The sequence below is a fragment of the Pundamilia nyererei genome, unplaced genomic scaffold (genome assembly GCF_000239375.1).
Source record: "Pundamilia nyererei isolate P.nyererei 1_Seehausen unplaced genomic scaffold, PunNye1.0 scaffold00022, whole genome shotgun sequence".
NCBI classification, from domain to species: domain Eukaryota; kingdom Metazoa; phylum Chordata; class Actinopteri; order Cichliformes; family Cichlidae; genus Pundamilia; species Pundamilia nyererei.
This window is the reverse complement of record NW_005187423.1, coordinates 3292062-3310744: the sequence shown is the minus strand read 5'-3', so window position 1 is coordinate 3310744 and position 18683 is coordinate 3292062. Positions and strand designations below refer to the sequence as shown.

The 18683-nt window shown below is 44.5% G+C and overlaps 1 protein-coding gene across 3 annotated transcripts in view; it reads left to right on the top strand.

Moving 5' to 3' along the window:
* The first annotated feature begins 9528 nt into the window (after positions 1-9528).
* The window catches only part of znf827 (zinc finger protein 827), a 73237-nt gene continuing 64082 nt past the window's right edge, over positions 9529-18683 (top strand). For all 3 annotated transcript variants that reach the window (XM_013909284.1, XM_005726949.1, XM_005726948.2), the window contains exon 1: positions 9529-9891. In XM_013909284.1, coding sequence (XP_013764738.1) covers positions 9849-9891 — 43 coding nt within the window. In that variant the 5' untranslated portion in view covers positions 9529-9848. The remainder of the gene's footprint in view (positions 9892-18683) is intronic.

Below are 18683 nucleotides of genomic sequence, written 5' to 3'. Positions count from 1 at the left end.
AGTCATTTTTCTTCAAAACCTCTCTGACCATGCAGTGTAAACCTGGTCAGCCAGAAAGCATAACAGCAGTGCTGTCAATTGACAGACAAATCCCGTCTCCATCTCCAGACCTCTTAACCCCGAGGGATGGGCTTGTGAAATAGAAAGATTACGGTGACGGGAGATGCTATTGTAGGTGGGAAATGGGGGACTGGACCAAAGCAGGCAGGGGCTTGAGGTGAGTGGGAATAAGGAGGAGGGGGCACATCCCTCTTGTATCCTAAAGCAATATGCAGGATGGGGGTTGAGGTGGTTTGGCAGTGCAAGATGTGGAGAAAGTCTAGACTGCATTGACCCTTTTGAAGCCAGGTTTTCTCTTCAGGTCAAGCTTGATATGGAGAAGATAATGGAAAAGCTTGGGGGACTTTTCAAATAAAAAAACAGATTGGTAGACCAAGTATCCCTTCTCTAGCTTCTGTGTAATCCCAAACTGTATGGAGGTAATAGCCTGGAAGTGATGGGAAACCTTTTTCTTCCTTTAAAAGGCGACCAGGACAACTCAGTTGCATGTCTTGAAGCTTGTATCTATTACTTTTGTGGCACCTAGGGTTCCTTTAAATGGTTGACTTGCTTAAACATCTTGGCTGCCCTCTGTTCTTTTAACTGTACAACAGCGCGGCCGCTTACCGAAACAATTGATCAAATCGTCACATTTACTGCACATCCACAAAACAGAGCTCTGAATCCCTTCACTGTAGCAGGGAAGTGCTGAAGAATTTACATTTCTATGCATCGGTAAATTGCCCACAGAAGCAATAGGAGTGTCCCTGTGCTTTGAGTTTTGCTCCTTATTATTTTCTTGCCCATGACACGTCGCTCAACTTCCACTTAATGACTCAGCTATGAGCGCTGACAGTTGACAGAGGTTGGCTGGCCTGGGGGCCCCGTGCTTAGAGAAGGGGGTGGCACAAGGCAGGCTAGGTGGGATGTAATCACTCCCTGTAATTTGGAGGAAAACCACTGAGCTGCTCACAGTCAAGATGAAAGCCCCGTTCTTGTTCCCATCATTCCACAGCCATCGAGCTCCACTGCTTGCAAAAATCTGAAAAGAGAGCTTCAGAGAACCAATTCTGCCTGGTTGATGTCCCCCAGGGTTTAGTCCTGAGACCATCTCAAATCAGCTACAGCCCCGGAGCCATGTTCTTTCCCCAAGGAGTGTCACTGTAGCCAGACAGTCAGACTGCCCATCCTGTGCTGTATGGCCCGAGCGCAGCCAGCCAACACAACTCTCCTGAGATCCTCCTTAGTGGAAAGAGAGCTCAGTGGAGCTTATGCTGTGGGCTTGTATCTGGCTGTCTGTCTGTCATTCTGTCTGACATTCTCCCATGTTGCCGTTTCCCTTTTATATCTCAATCTGGGGAAAGGAGGGAATGCATTTCAAAGCTGTTCCACATCAGGGAAGGAAAAGAATATATTTTATTTTTCACAATATAGCAAGTTGGATAAGTTTGCCAAAAAGCATCCTGTCGTGAAAATAATTGTCTGAACTGGCCAATAATTGCACTTCGTTAAGCTCAGTGTACTTCATTTCCCCGAATGACCATTTTCACAGCAAGATGGGCCAGTTTGATCACTTTGCACGCAGCGCTATGCTACCAAGTTGCCAAAGGGACACTGTAGTGGTTTTGCTTGATAGATGGTGAATGGTGCTTATACAAGGAGCCACTCCAGTGCACCCATAAATATGCATTGTGACATTTGGAACAAAGCCGCTCGTCCTCTCTTTCCTGATGAGCCCTGCCTGCATACTATAACATATTGCCATACTGTCACACCTTGTGTTTCATAGCCAATCTCTCTGTTCATCAACTTGGCAGATAACCTCTAGATGCTGACAAATGATATGGGCGATGGCATTAGAGCTCTATTGTATGCAAAAGCGGGAAGCAGTTTTCCAACAGTGATGCTTGTGCAAGTAATTAATGATTAATCCTTGTTATTTGATGATGAATATGGTGCAGGGTTGCATGAATATTAAAAAATAGATAAATAAGGCCACACTTTCTATGTTCATTTTTCCCAATCTGCAAACAGTCAGCATCACGTAGATAGTTAATTAAATGTAGTTGCTGTTATTTTAAATGAGCAGAAAATGAAAGATAATTAATAATATTTACTGACCCCCCCCCCGAGCCAGGTTCTGTCTGGTCAGGTTTCTTCCTGTTAAAAGGGAGTTTTTACTTCCCACCATCGCTAAGGTGCTTGCTCATAAGAGGTCATCTGACTGTTGGGATTTTTCTCTGTCTTCTCTGTATTATTGTAGGGTCCATACCTCACAATATAAAGCGCCTTGAGATAACTGTTGTTGTGATTGGGTTCGATATAAATGAAATTAAACTGAATTTAAAGCTAATTGATTGGGTTTAGGATAAGATCATAGTGTGGGATAAACTGCACCTTTTCGCAACTCTGCGCATTGCTGATGAAGTGCAAGGATTACCTATTAACTTGCAGTTTATTAATGATCGTATTATAGATCAGGTCCCAAAACAGGTTTCCCTCTATCAACAAAAGGTTTGGTCTGAGGATGTGTTCTCGCATCCACACACCAGAAACGGGCAAGTGCAGAAGAATGCTCCCAGTCCTCGCTGTAGCATTAAGAACATAGCTGGCCTGGATCTCCAAACACCCCATTGCGTTAGAAAGGAATAAATATCCAAGACAGCCAGAAGCAGTTCCTTTCAAATCCCACACACACGCATATCTCTATCTCTCCTCCATCCCTCTCTCTCTGACTCTGTCTCTCCCTCTCTCTGTCATTTGACCAGCAGTGCTTCCTGCCACTGAGGACCTGTGACTCAACAGCCAGAATACAGCAATGTTCTTTTGCCCACCCTCTTGAATATTCATAGAAATAAGAGGACCCATCCATCTTGCATCCATCCACTTTTATATCTAAAAAAAAGGAATTGTGTGTGTGTGTGTGTGTGTGTTAGAGGTTTACAAGCTAGCACTGGATATCTAAACGGGTGCTGTTGGAGAGGGTAGGGGCGGGGGTAGGGTGGTGGGGGGCTGTTTTACACTAATTTCTTTATCCCTTTCACAGGAGTGCCATGTTACAAGAGAATTCCTGAGGCGAGCCAATGGCCCGATAAATCTGCCGGAGCCTCTCTCTCAATTTGTCTTCGTGGAATGTCAGCTGGCAAGCGCCCAGACACTGAGAACCTCTTTTCACAATGCGCCAATCTAACAGACGAGATCCCATGTTGGAGCTACAGTACGAGGACTGGCATGGATAAATTGCCACGTGCCTTATCTATGTGTCTTTATGTGTAACTGTCTGAGGTCCTCACTCGGCCTCTGGAAGGCCACTTCCTCTTAGACTCGACGGTTAACCTGAACGGCCGGGTGGCTGACATTGACAAAATGCAGGTGTCGCCAAAGAGGAACCTGTTATGTGACACAGACGCTGTGTCAACCCGTCTTACGCCATATGACCCGCAGTGTGAACAGAAATTGTTCTGTTTGGTGTCGTTCATCACTGTGTGGCGCAGTCTCCCACATAGCTCGGTCCAGGTGGCAGAATGGCAGAGTGGGAGAACAGACCATGTTTGTGTGAAGATGCAACAACTATCTCTCTCTTTTTCTCTCTTTCTTTCTCTCATTTGCCTCCTTCTTTTTGCTCTCGCGTTCCCTGTTCAGACAGATCGCTGTGTATCTGTCTTTGGACACTATTTAAAGGTTGTAGGTTAGCAAACAGGAAGATGCCTTCCCACCTGTACCCCTATATGAGCCATGAGTCATGATCCAGTCATAATCCATTTATATGTACAATATTTGGAGGAAAATGCACACGTATGTACACACACTGGTGGGAACATAAAGTTTATTATTAACCAAGAGAAAGTTTTATTTAATGAAGTTCATAAATTAAAAAGTGCTATCATTTTTATGCATTATTTAGACCTAATTTAAAATAGATTATCCCCTAGATACATAGCAGTATGTCTGCATAATGAATGCGTTTATTTGTTAAATTAAGTTGGGTAAAAGTCTGTAAAGCGGATACTTTCAAATAAAAAAAAACAAGTAAATACCACTCGATCCTCTACATCTCTAACATTTCAACACAGCCCACCACACAAGCGTATTTCGGGGGTTCATGTTACTGCATGACAGTTGGCATGACTGTAAAAAAACGCCATGTGCCAAGTGGAGCTGCCAATGCTCAGCATGGCTGGTTTTAATATTTTAATGTGTTTCATTACAACATTATGGGCCAGATAGCCTTTCTGACGTCCAGACAATTGTCTGCAAATGAACAAGATTACATGACAAGCCCTGAATGACAGCGCTGCCCACTGTTGCCTACCCTAGCCACTTATCTGATGGTAGCCTAGCAACAGATCCCTGACCTGGCTTTGACCTGCACCCGATAAGGTCAACACCTGAAGGCTCTCCCATTGGAGGGCTGGCTGAGAGAGAGGTGGAGCCTGGGGATGCAGGAAGACAAAGGACTCACAGACCAAGGGCAGCCTCCTCTGCATATAGCTCCCTGCTTGTACAAAAGCATGCCAGACCTCCTTACTGGCTTGCATTATACCTGCGTGTGTCTGTGTATTTATGATTGTGTATCAGAGGCAAGGCAGTCAAAAAAAACTGGCAACAAAAAAAAAGCCCAACTGCTGGTACAGCAACCCCTCATAGCTAATTTAGACGGTGCATTATTTTTGGTAAAGGGTGAAAAATATCTCCACATTTCTCCCAGAATTACTTACAGCAAATGAGAAGTATTGTGGTGACAAGACCGGATAGATACATTATGAAGGAGGTGCTGAATGCGAAACTAATCGACCACAGAAGCCCACCCTGACAGACACCCCTCCCACCACCCCTTCTCTATTATTTGTGTGCATGCACACACGGAAACCTCACTTGGTTTAACAGCAGTGATATGGAAGTTAATCCAAATTGTGATAGTGGCAATATCCTATTAGACCATGGCAATAAAATCAAGCTGAGACTGGTAACGCATTACAGATATCCGAACATGTTCAGCACGCTCCATTACAATGCGAAGTGACATTAATCAGCAGGGGTCCTCTTACACATACATGGAGGCAAAAAACAAACATGCAAATAGTGCACACACAAGCCCGAAGTAAAAGCTCAAAGGAAATATTTGAGCCTTGAAATGATCACTCGATATTATTATTTTTGAAATAATTACTGAAATAACACTGGCTTTTTACAAGATAAGTACAGACATATTGTAAAACAAAACAAAAAAAAGATAGCCAGGCAAGCCAAGCGCAGAGAGGTGGACAAATGAAAAGCAGTTCATAATACTCTTTGTAATTATTTTTGCTCACCCAGCCTCAGGAGTAAAAGTGATTTAGAGGCAGGTGGCAGAGTTTTACAGTCCTAATGCTGTGTGAGTTTCTCTTTTTAAAAAAAGTGCCGTTATTCAGTATGCAAAGCGTTTGAAATGATAAAAAGAGCACTACAGTTTTTGTAGACCAGTGTTTGCAAAGGGTGTGTCACGAATAAGCTCGTATATGATTTCTTTCATTTTTTATAACCATAAGTTTTTGCATCTTTCCGTCTCTCTGATGTGCATATTCACTGAGGTTTTGTCACCGTGGTGATGATCATTCAGCCCTGTCAGGTTTGGCGCTAAAATAACTCTCGGCCCTGAGTCGAAGGACCTTTCGCTTCCCTCCAGGGCTTTTTGCAAGACCTCTGCCCCAGTTCACCCAGGGCAACCTAGGCTCCTCCTCTGTATATGTGTGTCTGTGGAAATGTGTGTGCATGCGTGTGTTTGCACTGTCTCCTTACTGTGGGGAAACTGTTGAAGGTCAAAGGGGAGGAAGTTGGCCACCTGCCTCTGTCACACTAACAGTAGCTGAGGGGAAAGAGAGAGGAAGCAGTAGCGGGAGACGTGCCATGCACACACACACACACACACACGCACTTAAAAGCACACACACAAACGAGCACACACAGAGAGAGAAAGTATAAGTAAAAGTTGTATGTGTGCATTCTTTTGTCTGGCAGCTCAGTTTTCAAGGTCAGCTGGGTTGGAGCTTGGAAATCCTTAAATAAGTTGAAATTATTGTCATTTGAGTCACATACTCGTAAATTTCCAGCACTTTGTGATGCTTCCCTTTTTTTTCACTGAACATTTTATTGACCTTTGTAAAAGTTTGTTTATCTGATCCTCACACTTTTATTCCTGAGTCAGAGAAGCAACTCCTATAGGCTCCAGGAGACCCGCTGCTAAAAAAACCTGGTGCAGGGAGTTCTCCATTGGTATTTGCTAGAGGCGACAACCCTGCTCGCACCCTGCATAAATGTGCCAACCGAGGACGAGAGCATAGAAGGCCAGAGGGCAAAAAGGGAGTGAACCACCTGCTTCTGTCACACTGTCAGGATGAAGGCGGATAAGTGTAAATAGGGTGAAGTGTGTGTGTGTGTATATGTGTGTGTAAGGGCTGGGTTGTGGATATTGTGTAGGAGGAAGGGGGGACAGGTGGCACGCCGGACAGCGCTGGCACGAGCCACCCAAGGATTTATCACTCAGCGACAGTCATGGCTGGGCAGGGGACAGATGTTGCTGTTTACCCCAGGGCAACATCTGACTGACTGAGCCTAGCATTGGCCCAACCAGCCCAGCCCAGCCAGCACAGGATGGGGCCTGAGAGGATTGAGGAGAGGGAGGTAGGGGAAGCGACAGAGGAGGAGAAGAAGAAAGTGGATAGATGCTCAGTTTACCCCCAAGGTACACAAGCAAGCGAGCCCATTTCTTTCCAATCTGCTCCATGCTCCACTGAAGCACCTGAAACTCATTTAGCCCCCACTAACTGTTGTGCCACTATAGGGAAGCATTTTAATAAGTAGTAATAATGCCACATGACAATATGAGCTTTCATCAGAGGCCTGAAACCTAAACCAGCTACTGGGAAGTGAAACAAAGAAATTGTAATTGACCTCGGATGTACTGCGCATTAGTTAACAAAGCAGACACAAACACACGGCCCTTAAGATGTAATTAGTGCATGCACGAATACACACGCGCTGCACATGTGTTCCACCAGGGTCATGTGAGAAGTTTTAAGAGGCTGTCACCAGCAAAATAGTTGAAGCATTCCTCCCTTGAGCAATGAGGAACGACCTTTAGGTTCAACCGTGAGTGAGGTCATGTCATTGTTGCCATGGCTACTATCAGCAGGCTGCCCTGTTGCTCGCATTACCTCAGCTGCCTGGCATTGTCAGGGTCAGAGAACAGGCTGTGACCTCCCCATGGTGACCAAACTCAATGGGGAACAGAAAAAAGCTCCACTAAGACAAACACTAGTGTCCTATTTGGCTGATCTGCTGTTAATGTAAATGCTTAGTGGAAATTATGGCATTTCCGAGACAATGCAAAAGATATTCTTTGATGATTTGTGCCTTGAAGAAGTCAGCCTTGTAAAGTGAGTGTGATATAACATACAGTTTGCTATCATTAATGATCACTAATGTGGTGTAATAAGCTAAGGGTGGACAAGCAGACCACGATTTTGCACAGGAGCACGACACGCGATGGCTTAAAGGAGAGATCTGCAGTGCCACTGTTAGGCTACAAATGTGCAAACAAGAAAACTGTCTCCAGCAAGAAGAAACGCACATTTATCTGAGATTTCATCGAAAAACTGCAAACCACATCACTGATGGCGTGATCAAAAGTAGCTCGCTCTGCAGGAGTGTATGCATGGAAGCTGATCGGAAAGTAAATACAGTAAAGTCATCTGTGATAAGGCCTGTTAGCTCGATGACTCTGTCCACAGTGAACGCTCTACACGTTTATCTTTTAGTGTTTAAACTAAGAGTTTCTTTCTGATGTAGTGCAAGAAACCGTCTAGAGGTCTTGTCTTTTGCATATTTTATGTTGTAGAGAAAAAAACAAGCTGCAAGCAGAAAGAAACCTAAACGATTTGAACCTCTTTTGTTTCCCAGCTCATAAGCTTTCTGCCTGGAGAACCTGTCTTTGTCCATCTGCATGTGCACGGGAGAAACAGCTGTTTACACGCCACAAACACACTGGGACAACTCTATTAAAATTTTAATATAAATCATTGTAATATTCAGCATCACAACCCAACATTATCCTCTCCACAAATGAAAAAAAACCTAATGGAGTGTCTTAATCATTTCATGCAGGAGATGCAATATAAAATCGCTCTTTTGCTATTTGTGGAACATGTTTGTCCACTCTCCTCCTGATAGGCCCCATTTAATCATGTTGTTCTGTTTCCTAATTAGCAGAAATGCAAAGTGTCTTTGTCACCTGTGGACAGCCAAGAGGGCTAATTTGGGCTTTTCACTAATTGCCACGGTAACGAGCCTCCTGCGCCTCCGCTGGGGGTGGGTGGAAGGCATGGCAGGAGGAGGACTGGAGAATGGAAGGATGGAGGGATGAAGACACAGCTCTGCTCACACACGGCCGAGGTGTGAAAGAACGCGGCAGGCCAACAGAACACAGCCTGGAGGAGTCCAACAGCAGGGAGTGGGGGACAGCCTGCGCTGTGAAAAAGCCCCAACACCCAGCTGAGAGGGAGGAGGATTCAGCTCTGGCCAGTTTTGCTCTCTCTCAACTTTGATGGGGAGATGACTACATTGGGTTGGATAACTGTTGGACATTTTTCTGACACCGACACTTGTTTTTTCCCCCACCTGATTTAATACAGGTTTCCACACAAATGCACTCTTTTAAAAAACTGTTCTTATTATAGACAAACTCCAGGAATAACTCTGCAGGCCGTTTTTTTACATGAAGTTTGACATGTGTGAAGCCTGAGTGTATTCTTCTTGTTGCACTTTTCATACACATTGCAAATTATGTTGAAATTAAATTTAAAAAAGAAGAAGAATGCATTGCATCTAGTCGTACTCACCACAAGCCCCCTGTTATTTATTTCCATTTATTATTAACTTTTACCGTGACGCAAATTGAGGGCTAATATTAATCGTGATAAGGATTATATATACATATATATATATACATTAGGGTTTTAGTGAAAATGTATCCACAGAGCGCTGAATTTAATGTTAAATTTCGCCCCGGATTTAGCGAGTTCCACCAGCAGGTCAAAGCGAAGATGTGCATTCATGTTTGCATGCACCGCATAAATTATTGTCGCGCTGTTTTTTTTTTGTTTTTTTTTTATCTCTATACATATAAAAAATATATTTATTTATTTATAATGGTTTTTTTGTTTGTTTTGTTTTTGTGGGAAGGAAATTGCCCTGACTCCCTTTAATGCAACCCGACTCCATCAATATGCTCTCTCCGCCGAATTATGTCCCTGCTTTCTCAAATATATTTTCTGTTCAGTAATACACTCTGAAAGCTTGGGGGCACCTTGTCCGTACGCTGCTCTCGGGGGCGAGCTCCTCCAATGTGTACGTGCGCGCAAGTGTGCGTTTGAGTGAGTGAGTGAGTGTGTATGCGAGAGAGAGAGAGAGCGCGCGTGTGAGCGCCTGTGTGAGCGAGAGAGAGAGCGCGCGTCTGTGTATGTGTGTGTGTGCGTGCGCGCGCGTGTCTGCCTGCTCTGCTGTTGCTGCCCTTTGATCCCTGCATTAGTGTTAGTTAGGGGCTCGGAGACACACTTGCACCGAGAGCAGCCATAGTCAAGACACGGCAACAACAACAGCGGCACCTCCTCCGCCTGTGTGTTCCCATTCCCCCAACAATACACTTTAAACCGAGCAAAGCCAGGTGCACGACCAAGTCCCTGCCATCACTGGCGCCTCCAGTCTCAATGGGAAAAACCTTTTTTCTCCTTATCCCTAAACAAGGACGAGAATGTGATTAAAAACGGGGGAAAATGCCAAGGAGGAAGCAGGAGCAACCCAAGCGCCTGCCTTCACGTAAGTCGTTCGCTCGTTTTGTGCAATTTTAACGGCTCTCCGTGTGTTTTGCGCAGTAGTTTAGGGTTAAAGAGGTGAAACAGACAAAAGACTCGGCGTAGGTTATTTCTCCCCTTTTTAGGTCCGAGCGAGGCAGCCATGTTGTTGGCGATGGGTAACGTTAGCCTAGGCAGTGAGTGGATAAATGATACGTGGCTTTAATAAGGGTATAATCGATAAAGGTCCGGTTCCGCTAAAGGTTGCGGTCAGTTGGCATATGTGTCGGTTGTGTGTGCGTGTGGGGCGATAACGGCCGAGCGTTTTCGGTAATGCGTTCGCCTCCGCTAGGTCGCTTTTCGGGTAGAAAGGGGAGGATCTGGGAGTCTGGCCGCAATAAAATGAAGGGTCAGTCGGATCAGACGAGCCAGACTCTGGCTACCCGTACTCCAGTGTTCCTAGTTAGCAATAGCGCTATCTAGCAACGCTCGGTAAACTTCATTTTGTCGGCAATAAACGTCCAACTTTCGCCTCATAGTTTTTTGCGGCTCCCCAGTCGTAGAGACGAAAATTCTTCTCGCTTGTTTGTCATCGACTTTTTTTTTTTTAATTTTTTAAAGTATGGTTAATTTCTCTTTTCTTTTTTTTCTTTCCGAGGCAATGCAATTTTTCCTCTCCCCCCTACCCCTCCCAGTCTGCATGCAGGCTGTGTCAGAGCCATGGTCGGTCACCTGAAGTTCAGGGTTTTTCCCCCCTTCCCTTTTGCAGCCATTCATTGCAGACAGACTACGATCAATAACGCGGTTAGAAAAAGGAAACGACACTTGTGCTTCTTTACTACGTTTCTCACGGTAACGCCGTGCAAACGCCGCAGAAAGCCCATTAGAGAATCTCGTGCTGAAGCTGAATTGGGAAGAAGCTAGTTTTTTTTTCCTTTTTACTTTTGTGTGTTTGACCCTACCGTGTCTTGGATGTTCGTATTGTGCCTTTTATCAGTCCAGATAATGAAAAGCTGCAGTGACATTCTCTGACCACTAGAGAATTGCTGGAGACGTTAGCGTGGCCGATGACAACTATTATTAAAGGGTTTATCCAAGAGTGGCATTTAGTCTGCTCTTAATCATTCTTGCCCAACACGTGCGTAAGCAAAAGAGCACAATTAGTCATATTAGTATGTAAATGTAATGAATAATGAGTGATTCATGTTTACATCAACAGTGGCTTGATGCATTTGTCTATATGGCACTGTCTTCTTCTTCATCATCATCATTTCTTAAATGTCAGATCCGGGGAGCTGCTCGGCCTAACCAGCACAGATCCCATTTTCCTTTTCTCCACTGTTAATATTAACTGATCTACTGTTCAGGTGTTTGACCTAGGCTTGAACTTGGGGAAATTGCAGCGGTTGGCTGGGAGGCATAGAGGTGGAGACGAGGTGACAGTGGGTGCAGGGACTGTGTGTGTGTGTGTGTGTGTGTGTGTGTGTGTGTGTGCGCGCTCCAGACTTGACTGACAGCGAGTCCTCGCTGATGTGCTGCATAAGGAGTGTGTAAGTCACATGGATGAACCGCGCAGAAGCAGGGTCACGACGTTTAAATGATAAGAATCCACTTCAGCCTGCGTACTATCACTACACATCCTAGAGGGAGGGTGTCTTTAACGGTAGTTGTGCAAAGGCATGTGTTTTGCCAAAGTCTTGTGTGTCATGACGTGTGTCGAGCGCTCCCCGTAGCCCTGAAATGCAAGCAGTGACACATTAATTTCACACGTGAGGTGAGAGTGACCCTTTTCTGTGAGGTGTATTCATCAGTTTGCTCTGCCATTCTCTCTTTAAGAAAGGTTTCAGATTGGGGGTGGGGGGTTTCTACTGTACAGCCCACTGTACTCCTACGAGCTTATACTCGGCTTTTCCTGGAAATAAGAACACGTCTGTAGTCCTGCTCAGGTGGAGTGACTCACTTTGTGATATGTATTCAAATAAATTGTATTTTGTGTGTGTGTGTGTGTGGGGGGGTGTGTGTGTGTGTGTGTGTGTGTGTGTGGGGGGGGGGGGGGCTGCAGCACTTGAATATCTATTAAACCATCTCAATTTTTGCATTCTAGACTTTGAAAGAAGCAGCAAGGTAAAGGCACTGACTTTTAAGGATGGAGTTTGTTAGTTTAAAATGTAAATATTTGGTATAGTGTGTGAATCGAAATGAACCGTTCTATCAGACGAGCGGTGAGCTGATTAAAATATAAGATCCAAGCAGAGGGGAATGAGAGGGGTTGCTTAAGATTTGTGATTTACGACAACCGGTGTTTTCAGAAGGTGCACACGGTTTCGTGATAAAAGCTGTTTGGCACAGTGTGATTATGTATAGTCTGGATCAGCAACACAAGATGTCCCAGTATTTTCTCTCTTTTTGAGCACATCAACCTTTCAATTAAGCCGCTTCGTAATTGGCCTGCAACAAAAATACTCTTCACCCACGTATCTGAAACCATGCACTCCCGTGTAGGCACTGTACTGGAGCACTGCTGTGCCTGTTCCTGGCTCTAAATGAAAGCTGCTTTTTTTTTTTTCTGATTTAGGAGTTGTTTCCCTCCTCAGTCAACAAACTGTCACAGAAAAGTATGAATTTGTCAGAAGCTTTTTGCGCTTTGTTTTGGATCTTCCCACTCTAGAATGGAAGTGTCACCCCATGCCATTCGCTGTCAGTCTGTGTGTTTTTCATTATTCAGCCAACAACACCCTAGTGGTGTGCCAGCCAACGAGCACAATATCGAGCTTCAAATCTCTTCATCTGTGGTGAAAAAGGGCAAGCTAATACACTGGCTTTAATGCTGGAGGTGCTTTATCTTAGCACAGACCCAGATATATGGGCTGTGCTGCCCAGTGTGCAGTGTCCTATTGTCTGTGGCACAGCTTGTGAGTGGAGACTATTCTTTAAGTGCGTGTGCATGGCACACACATGTGAAAGTGTTATGAAAGTGAACACACAACCTCGTGTGTGTGTGTGTGTGTGTGTGTGTGTGTGTGTGTTGTGTCTGTGGGTACATAAGCTGGCTATGGAGGTCACAGTACAGTATGGCGCCTTCACTCTGACAAGTAAACATGACCTTTGGTGCCACAATGAAAACAGCCATTCTTTATGACCTTGTGGTGTGTTATTGTGTGTGTGTAATGTTGCTGCCTTATTACTTGCGATTCAAAGTTAGGTTAAAATGCGTAAAAGTTTGGATATTTTGCATGTGACTTTGTGCATTCGAAAATGTGAGAAGCAGCGTTTTTGCCGCCTTCTGTCCCCAAAATGTCCATATCCCAGCTTCCGCTTTACTCGGATCACCCGCTCTGCACCCCCTCGTGCTTCTATAACAATCAAGAAGAGCCACATCACAAAAAGCACCGTCCTCAGCGACTGGGGAGGAGCCTTCTCCGTCCGCCCCTGGTTATCTTCAGCTGAAATGGAGTTGCGTTGGACATTTCTAGATCTAACTCTGCTCGTCTTTGTCAGCCAATAGCTGACAGACTGGGTGGCTCTGGAGCTTACTGTAATGGCGGGTCACTGGCTACCTTCCACTTGCTATGATTATAATGACCTTGGTGGGGCTGGGGCTTGAAAACATTGGATTAAGGGGAAAGGAAAATGAGAGGAGGTTTCCATTTCGCTCTTGGCATAAAATTTGTGGGGGAATTTCTGCCAAGAACACCCCCTCCCCAACACACACACACACCCTAACATCACCACCGCTGCCCCTCAAGTTGATGAGGCTTGGGTGCACTGGCGACGTCGGGCGAGTAGAGCTCAAGCGAGTAATGATACACAGCCTTTAACTTAGAAATGAATTATAGGGCAGGGGAAAGGTGGCGGACGCCTCTCTCGCTGTATAGTCTTTGAGAGAAGAGGAACCTGCTTCTTCTTCTTCTTCTTCTTCTTTGTAAGCAAAAAAGAAGAAGAAGAGTCCAGCTGCCTTTTGTGTTTCATTTAATAGTAACAGAAAAACACTGAGAGTGATGCGAGTTTGGGCAAGGTTTAATGGGCCTGGTTTCAAAGAAGTAACTAAGCCTCAGGGTGAAGATCAATATTTATACCAAATGTTAACCTTATTTGCTGCTTCAGACAATTGGCTCAAAGCACACAGACTACAAAAAAAGAAAAGGGAAAAAAAAACATTTCTTAAGAAGCAAAACTCTGTGTGGATCTGTTACTTGAAAATAATGTGAAATGAACGCGCTGTAAAAAATTCTGTTTCACATCCTGTTGAAGGCATCATTTGAAATGCTAACTGCTCTTTACACAACCAGGCTAATACCTTACTGAGTGGGTTTGTTTGTTTGTTTGTTTTTTTTGGGGGGTTTTTTGGTATTATGTCTCTCTTAGATTTTGGTTATGTTTGTTACTCGAGAACATCTGAATGCAGGCATGTCAATTGAAAACTCCTAACACTCGGGTTCAAGTGTGTTGGTCAGTGTCACGTTGGTAAAGCACAATGGAGTTTTTTTTTCGTCTTTTTTTGTCGTTAATTCAGTTTCTTTTCACTTTAATTGGATTTTATCACCAATACAGAAATCAGAAATACAATACTTTGAGACACAAAACCACGAGCCTGGATTTCCTATGACTTCTTTTTGCAGTAAATACAAGTCTGGGCTAAAGCAACATAAAGACACACAGCATCACAGAAATTCATTTTTTTGTATGTGTTGGGACAGAAGATGAACAATTGTGCTGAGATTTCTGGTGATAATTTGACATGTTTACGAAAGAAATCTGTTTTCTTGGAAGACTGCGTGCACTTACGGTTACCTAGACCACAGCGTGCTAGTCAAACCAAAACTACAAGGCCTGCTTGGATCTTTGTGGATTCATAGCTAGTTGAAGCACCACACAATGACAAGTGGTAAGCCAGACATAATCCTTTTGTGTCTAGACACACTCACACAAGTTATGCAGATTGTTATATTACCTCGCCAAGTCTTTTGAGGTTTCACGACCCAAGCGTCTGTGTGCATTTTTTTTCTTTTTTTTTTAATTAATGGAGGAGAATCATGCAAGTCGGTCTCTTGCATACTGAGAAGGGCTATAACAGTACCAAATGCTAAAGGTTGTAAATACAGGATGATTTGCACTTGAACTTCAAGCTCTTGCTGGGCTACAATGATAAAGCATCATGTACACATAGTAGTGTGACTGGAACATCGTCAGTAATGACGTTTTTATGTTAGATGGTGAGACTGAGCATCACAGTATTTGTGCAGAAAAAATATTAGATTTTTTTTTTTTTTTTGATTTAGAAAAAGAAAAAGCTCCCCAAACTTGGACAGTTTTTTTTCCTTGTGGTAATGCATTAATGTGCAGTCTTGGCCTGAGTTATAGGAGATTAGAAGATATTAGAGTTTTTGAAGATTGAATAAATATTATTCTTTTTCCCCTTTATTAAATATGTTTGAGAAAGGAAAAAGTCCTGTGCCTTTTTTCTGCATTTGAGTGACGGAGAGAGACGGGAAGCCCGGGGGGAAAGAGCGGGGTAACGACTTGTAGTAAAGATCCATCTGGCTGGGAATCGAACTTGGGACTTGGCTGACGGATGGTTTTTGTGCTCATGTGATACTCACCCAGTCACACTTTGGATCTCCCCCAGCTGGTTTAATACAATTCAGCGACATTTTTAGCAGAAGAACTGACAGAGAGGCGTGCCGCTCATAGAAATATAAAGACTGTTTAATAAAGAGTAAAGGAATGCATTTGACCAGTCACAGTAAACAAGCATTAAAAAGCTTACTGTTCGAGCCTGTGGTAAGTTAGGTGTCTTAAAAATAAATTCCGGTACAGTGTAACAAAGTTTAGTTCAAATTGTAACACAGGGAAAAAAAACTTGATCTGAAATGGTCAACTTGGAAAGGTTTTTTTTTTTTTTTCAGATGTGTGTTATCTAATCATTTCAAAGTGCTTTCTCTGAGCAGAGAGTCCTCTGCAGCACAAAATCAGTAGTCAGCCTAATACTTCAGTACAGTACCTGCCTGTCTGCCTGGTCGCAATCAGAACCCCCTCTGTGAGGAATGGAAGTGCCTCAGCCTTGGTAACGATTTTTCCCGTGTTGACAAGTCACAACATGGAGATCTACAGCTCGGAGAGCAGCCCTTTGGCTACGTAGAGCCCTGCTTGCACTGAGTAATAGCAATCTCACAGGAGTAGCAGGCTTTCAGCTGGCAGCAGTTCATACGGAACAGCTCGCCGGTGCAGCTGGGAAAGACAGAGCAGAGTGGAGAGGGAGAGAGGAGCTGGTGGTGGTAGCAGCAGTGGAGATGGAGGGAGGGAGGAAGTGGAGAGGAAGAGCTGTTAAGAGCTTTGGGCGGTTTCTCTGTTGTTGTACCACACAAGTGCATCCAGGCCCTGCAGGACAAGCCTTTAACAGGCATGAGGGATGGAGAGCATGAGAGGAGAGGAGGAGGAGGAGGAGGCGGCGGCGGTGGTGGTGGTGGAGGAGGAGGAGGGAGGTGGTGGTGATGGTCTGGGGAGCCGAAGCTGGCTAGTCGTGCCAGACGCTCGCTCTAAACAGGGATGTGATTTATTGTTTGCCTCTGTCTCACGTTTCACTCCTAGAAAGACACTTAAATTGCGTTGTTGAGAGATAAAGTACTTCCTCAATTGTCTTAAAAGAACGACCACCCCTGCGGGCTGTGAAGAATTTTTTGAGCATGTGGTACATCATTAACAAGTGCACCAAACTGGGAATATTTTTGGCACAAGGTGGCATCTTGATTTTGTTTTTCGTCTGTGGATTCCGCTTGGTTTATTGCTTCCTTTTTTTTTTTTTTTAACTGTCTATATACAGATCCTACTGCTTATGTATATTACGCATTAATTACCCACAAAGCTGCCTTTTAAAACTCTGTAATTCAATGTACGTATATTTCCTAGTGGGCTGGCCAACACGTTGATCTTTGTCACCCTTGCTGAGTGCACTCGGCACGGCACAGTGCTATGGGATGACCTCACTTCCTGTGTGGGTAGAAGAGGGCAGGAGGCCTCGTACACACAGACACACACACACACAGACATTCTGAAGCACAGCCTGGCTTCAGTTAGCCTTCAGCGCACCAGCCAGGCTAACCCCTCTCCCTCCATTTGGCGCGGACGCGTTTCGTCTTTGCGCATTTGGGCAGACACGAGCACGACGCGGGCTAATGTCTTTAACTAGCTGGTCTAACAGCTGTGTGTTCACAGCTTTTTGGGACATAGGATCAGTTTTATGGGAAGATTAAAAGTACAGAAGGGGGGGTCCGTCACAGACACAGGATAGTAAGACCATAAGGCAGTGACAGCTCTCTAGGGAAACAATATATCACCTCTAAAAGAGGGTGTGGAAGTGTTTGGCAGTGGGACAAAAATCCAGAGAAGTTAAAATCACTGATGTGATGGCATCTCCTGAGAAAGACATTGTCAGGGCGGCGTTAGGTTATTTACGATGTTGCTATTTAGTCGTTTCATCTTCTGGCGTATTAAAACAAATATCTTGCCTTTCATTGTTAACCAAGGGCACATGCTCACTTGATTCCGACCTTACAATTCTAAAGAGATTAGCAAATAAGTGGATGTTTTTTGAGTGCAGAGTCCAGTGGCTTATGGTTCTTTTAAAGAAGCCAAAACCATAAGTAGAAACAAATTAAGCTGGACAAATTAGTCGAGTCAAGTTACCAGCGGTCGGATGTGGGAAGCTAAAAGACAGAATCAGGTGGCTCAGCTCATAATTGCCCGTATGTTCCCACACCCCACCAGTGTTTTGACCGAGGTCCATGTTGGTTCAGATTGCCATGCCATTAATCCCTCGTACTCTACAGGGGAGTGGTCAGCGGCAGATGTATTTGCACTTCCTCCAGAAGGTTTTCTAGATTAGCCCAAATCCTCCCAGAAAAACCTTTTTAAAACCTCATTTGGCACGCACAGTCAGACTTTGTGCTCATAGCTGGCCAGAGAGCCGTGCCTCCCTCTACGTCTCATTCTCTCCGACTCCCCTGATATTATTATTTTTGGTTTTGGGGTTGTTTTTTTTGTTGTTGTTGTTGTGGTTTTTATTTTTATTTTTCGTATCCCTACCTTGTGGTTCTCGCAGCTTAGCCCCACGTCGATTTTTGGACTGGGCAGTGTAATTGTTTGGAAAGTCGGTTCTGTCATTTGCATGTAGCAAGCAGCCACTTTTCCAGTTTCAGTGGTTTGACCTTGTTGTACCTGCCAGCCAGAAATGAGATCATCAGAAGAGTAGACGAGAAGCTGACATCTCTCCTCCACCTACCCGTGGCTTTAAGTGATGGTTGTCATAGCAATCATTATGCCACAGAACAGACTCAGTGGGTGAAGGATGGCTTTGAATGCGGCAGCCTCGGGTCACAACCTGGTTATGACAGAACAGATAGACCTATGAGGGTTGGTTGCAGTACACAGTCTGCACAAAGTAAACAGCCACATACAAACCTTGTGAGGTTCATATGGATTTCAGGTCGAGATTGAAATTATTAAAGCAGTGCCACCCCCTTTTTTTTAATGCCACAAAGAAAGAGAGGCAGGTATTGGTGTAATGGAGAGGGGGAAGAGCAGCATGGGGCGAACAATGCCTCTCATTCCCATCAGCTGCCCTGGCCAGCATTTAACATGGAGATTGGAAACGGAATAAGCCTCCCCCCCCCATTCTCCCTGGACCTGCATGTAAATGAGGCTAGCGGTTAGCATTTCCTGCTGTGCTACAGCAGTTCTTCTCTCTTTCTTGCTCCTCTCCCCTCCTTTTTCTTTTTTTTTTTCTTAAGTAATGGTCTGAAAGTACTCCCCCTTTTCCTG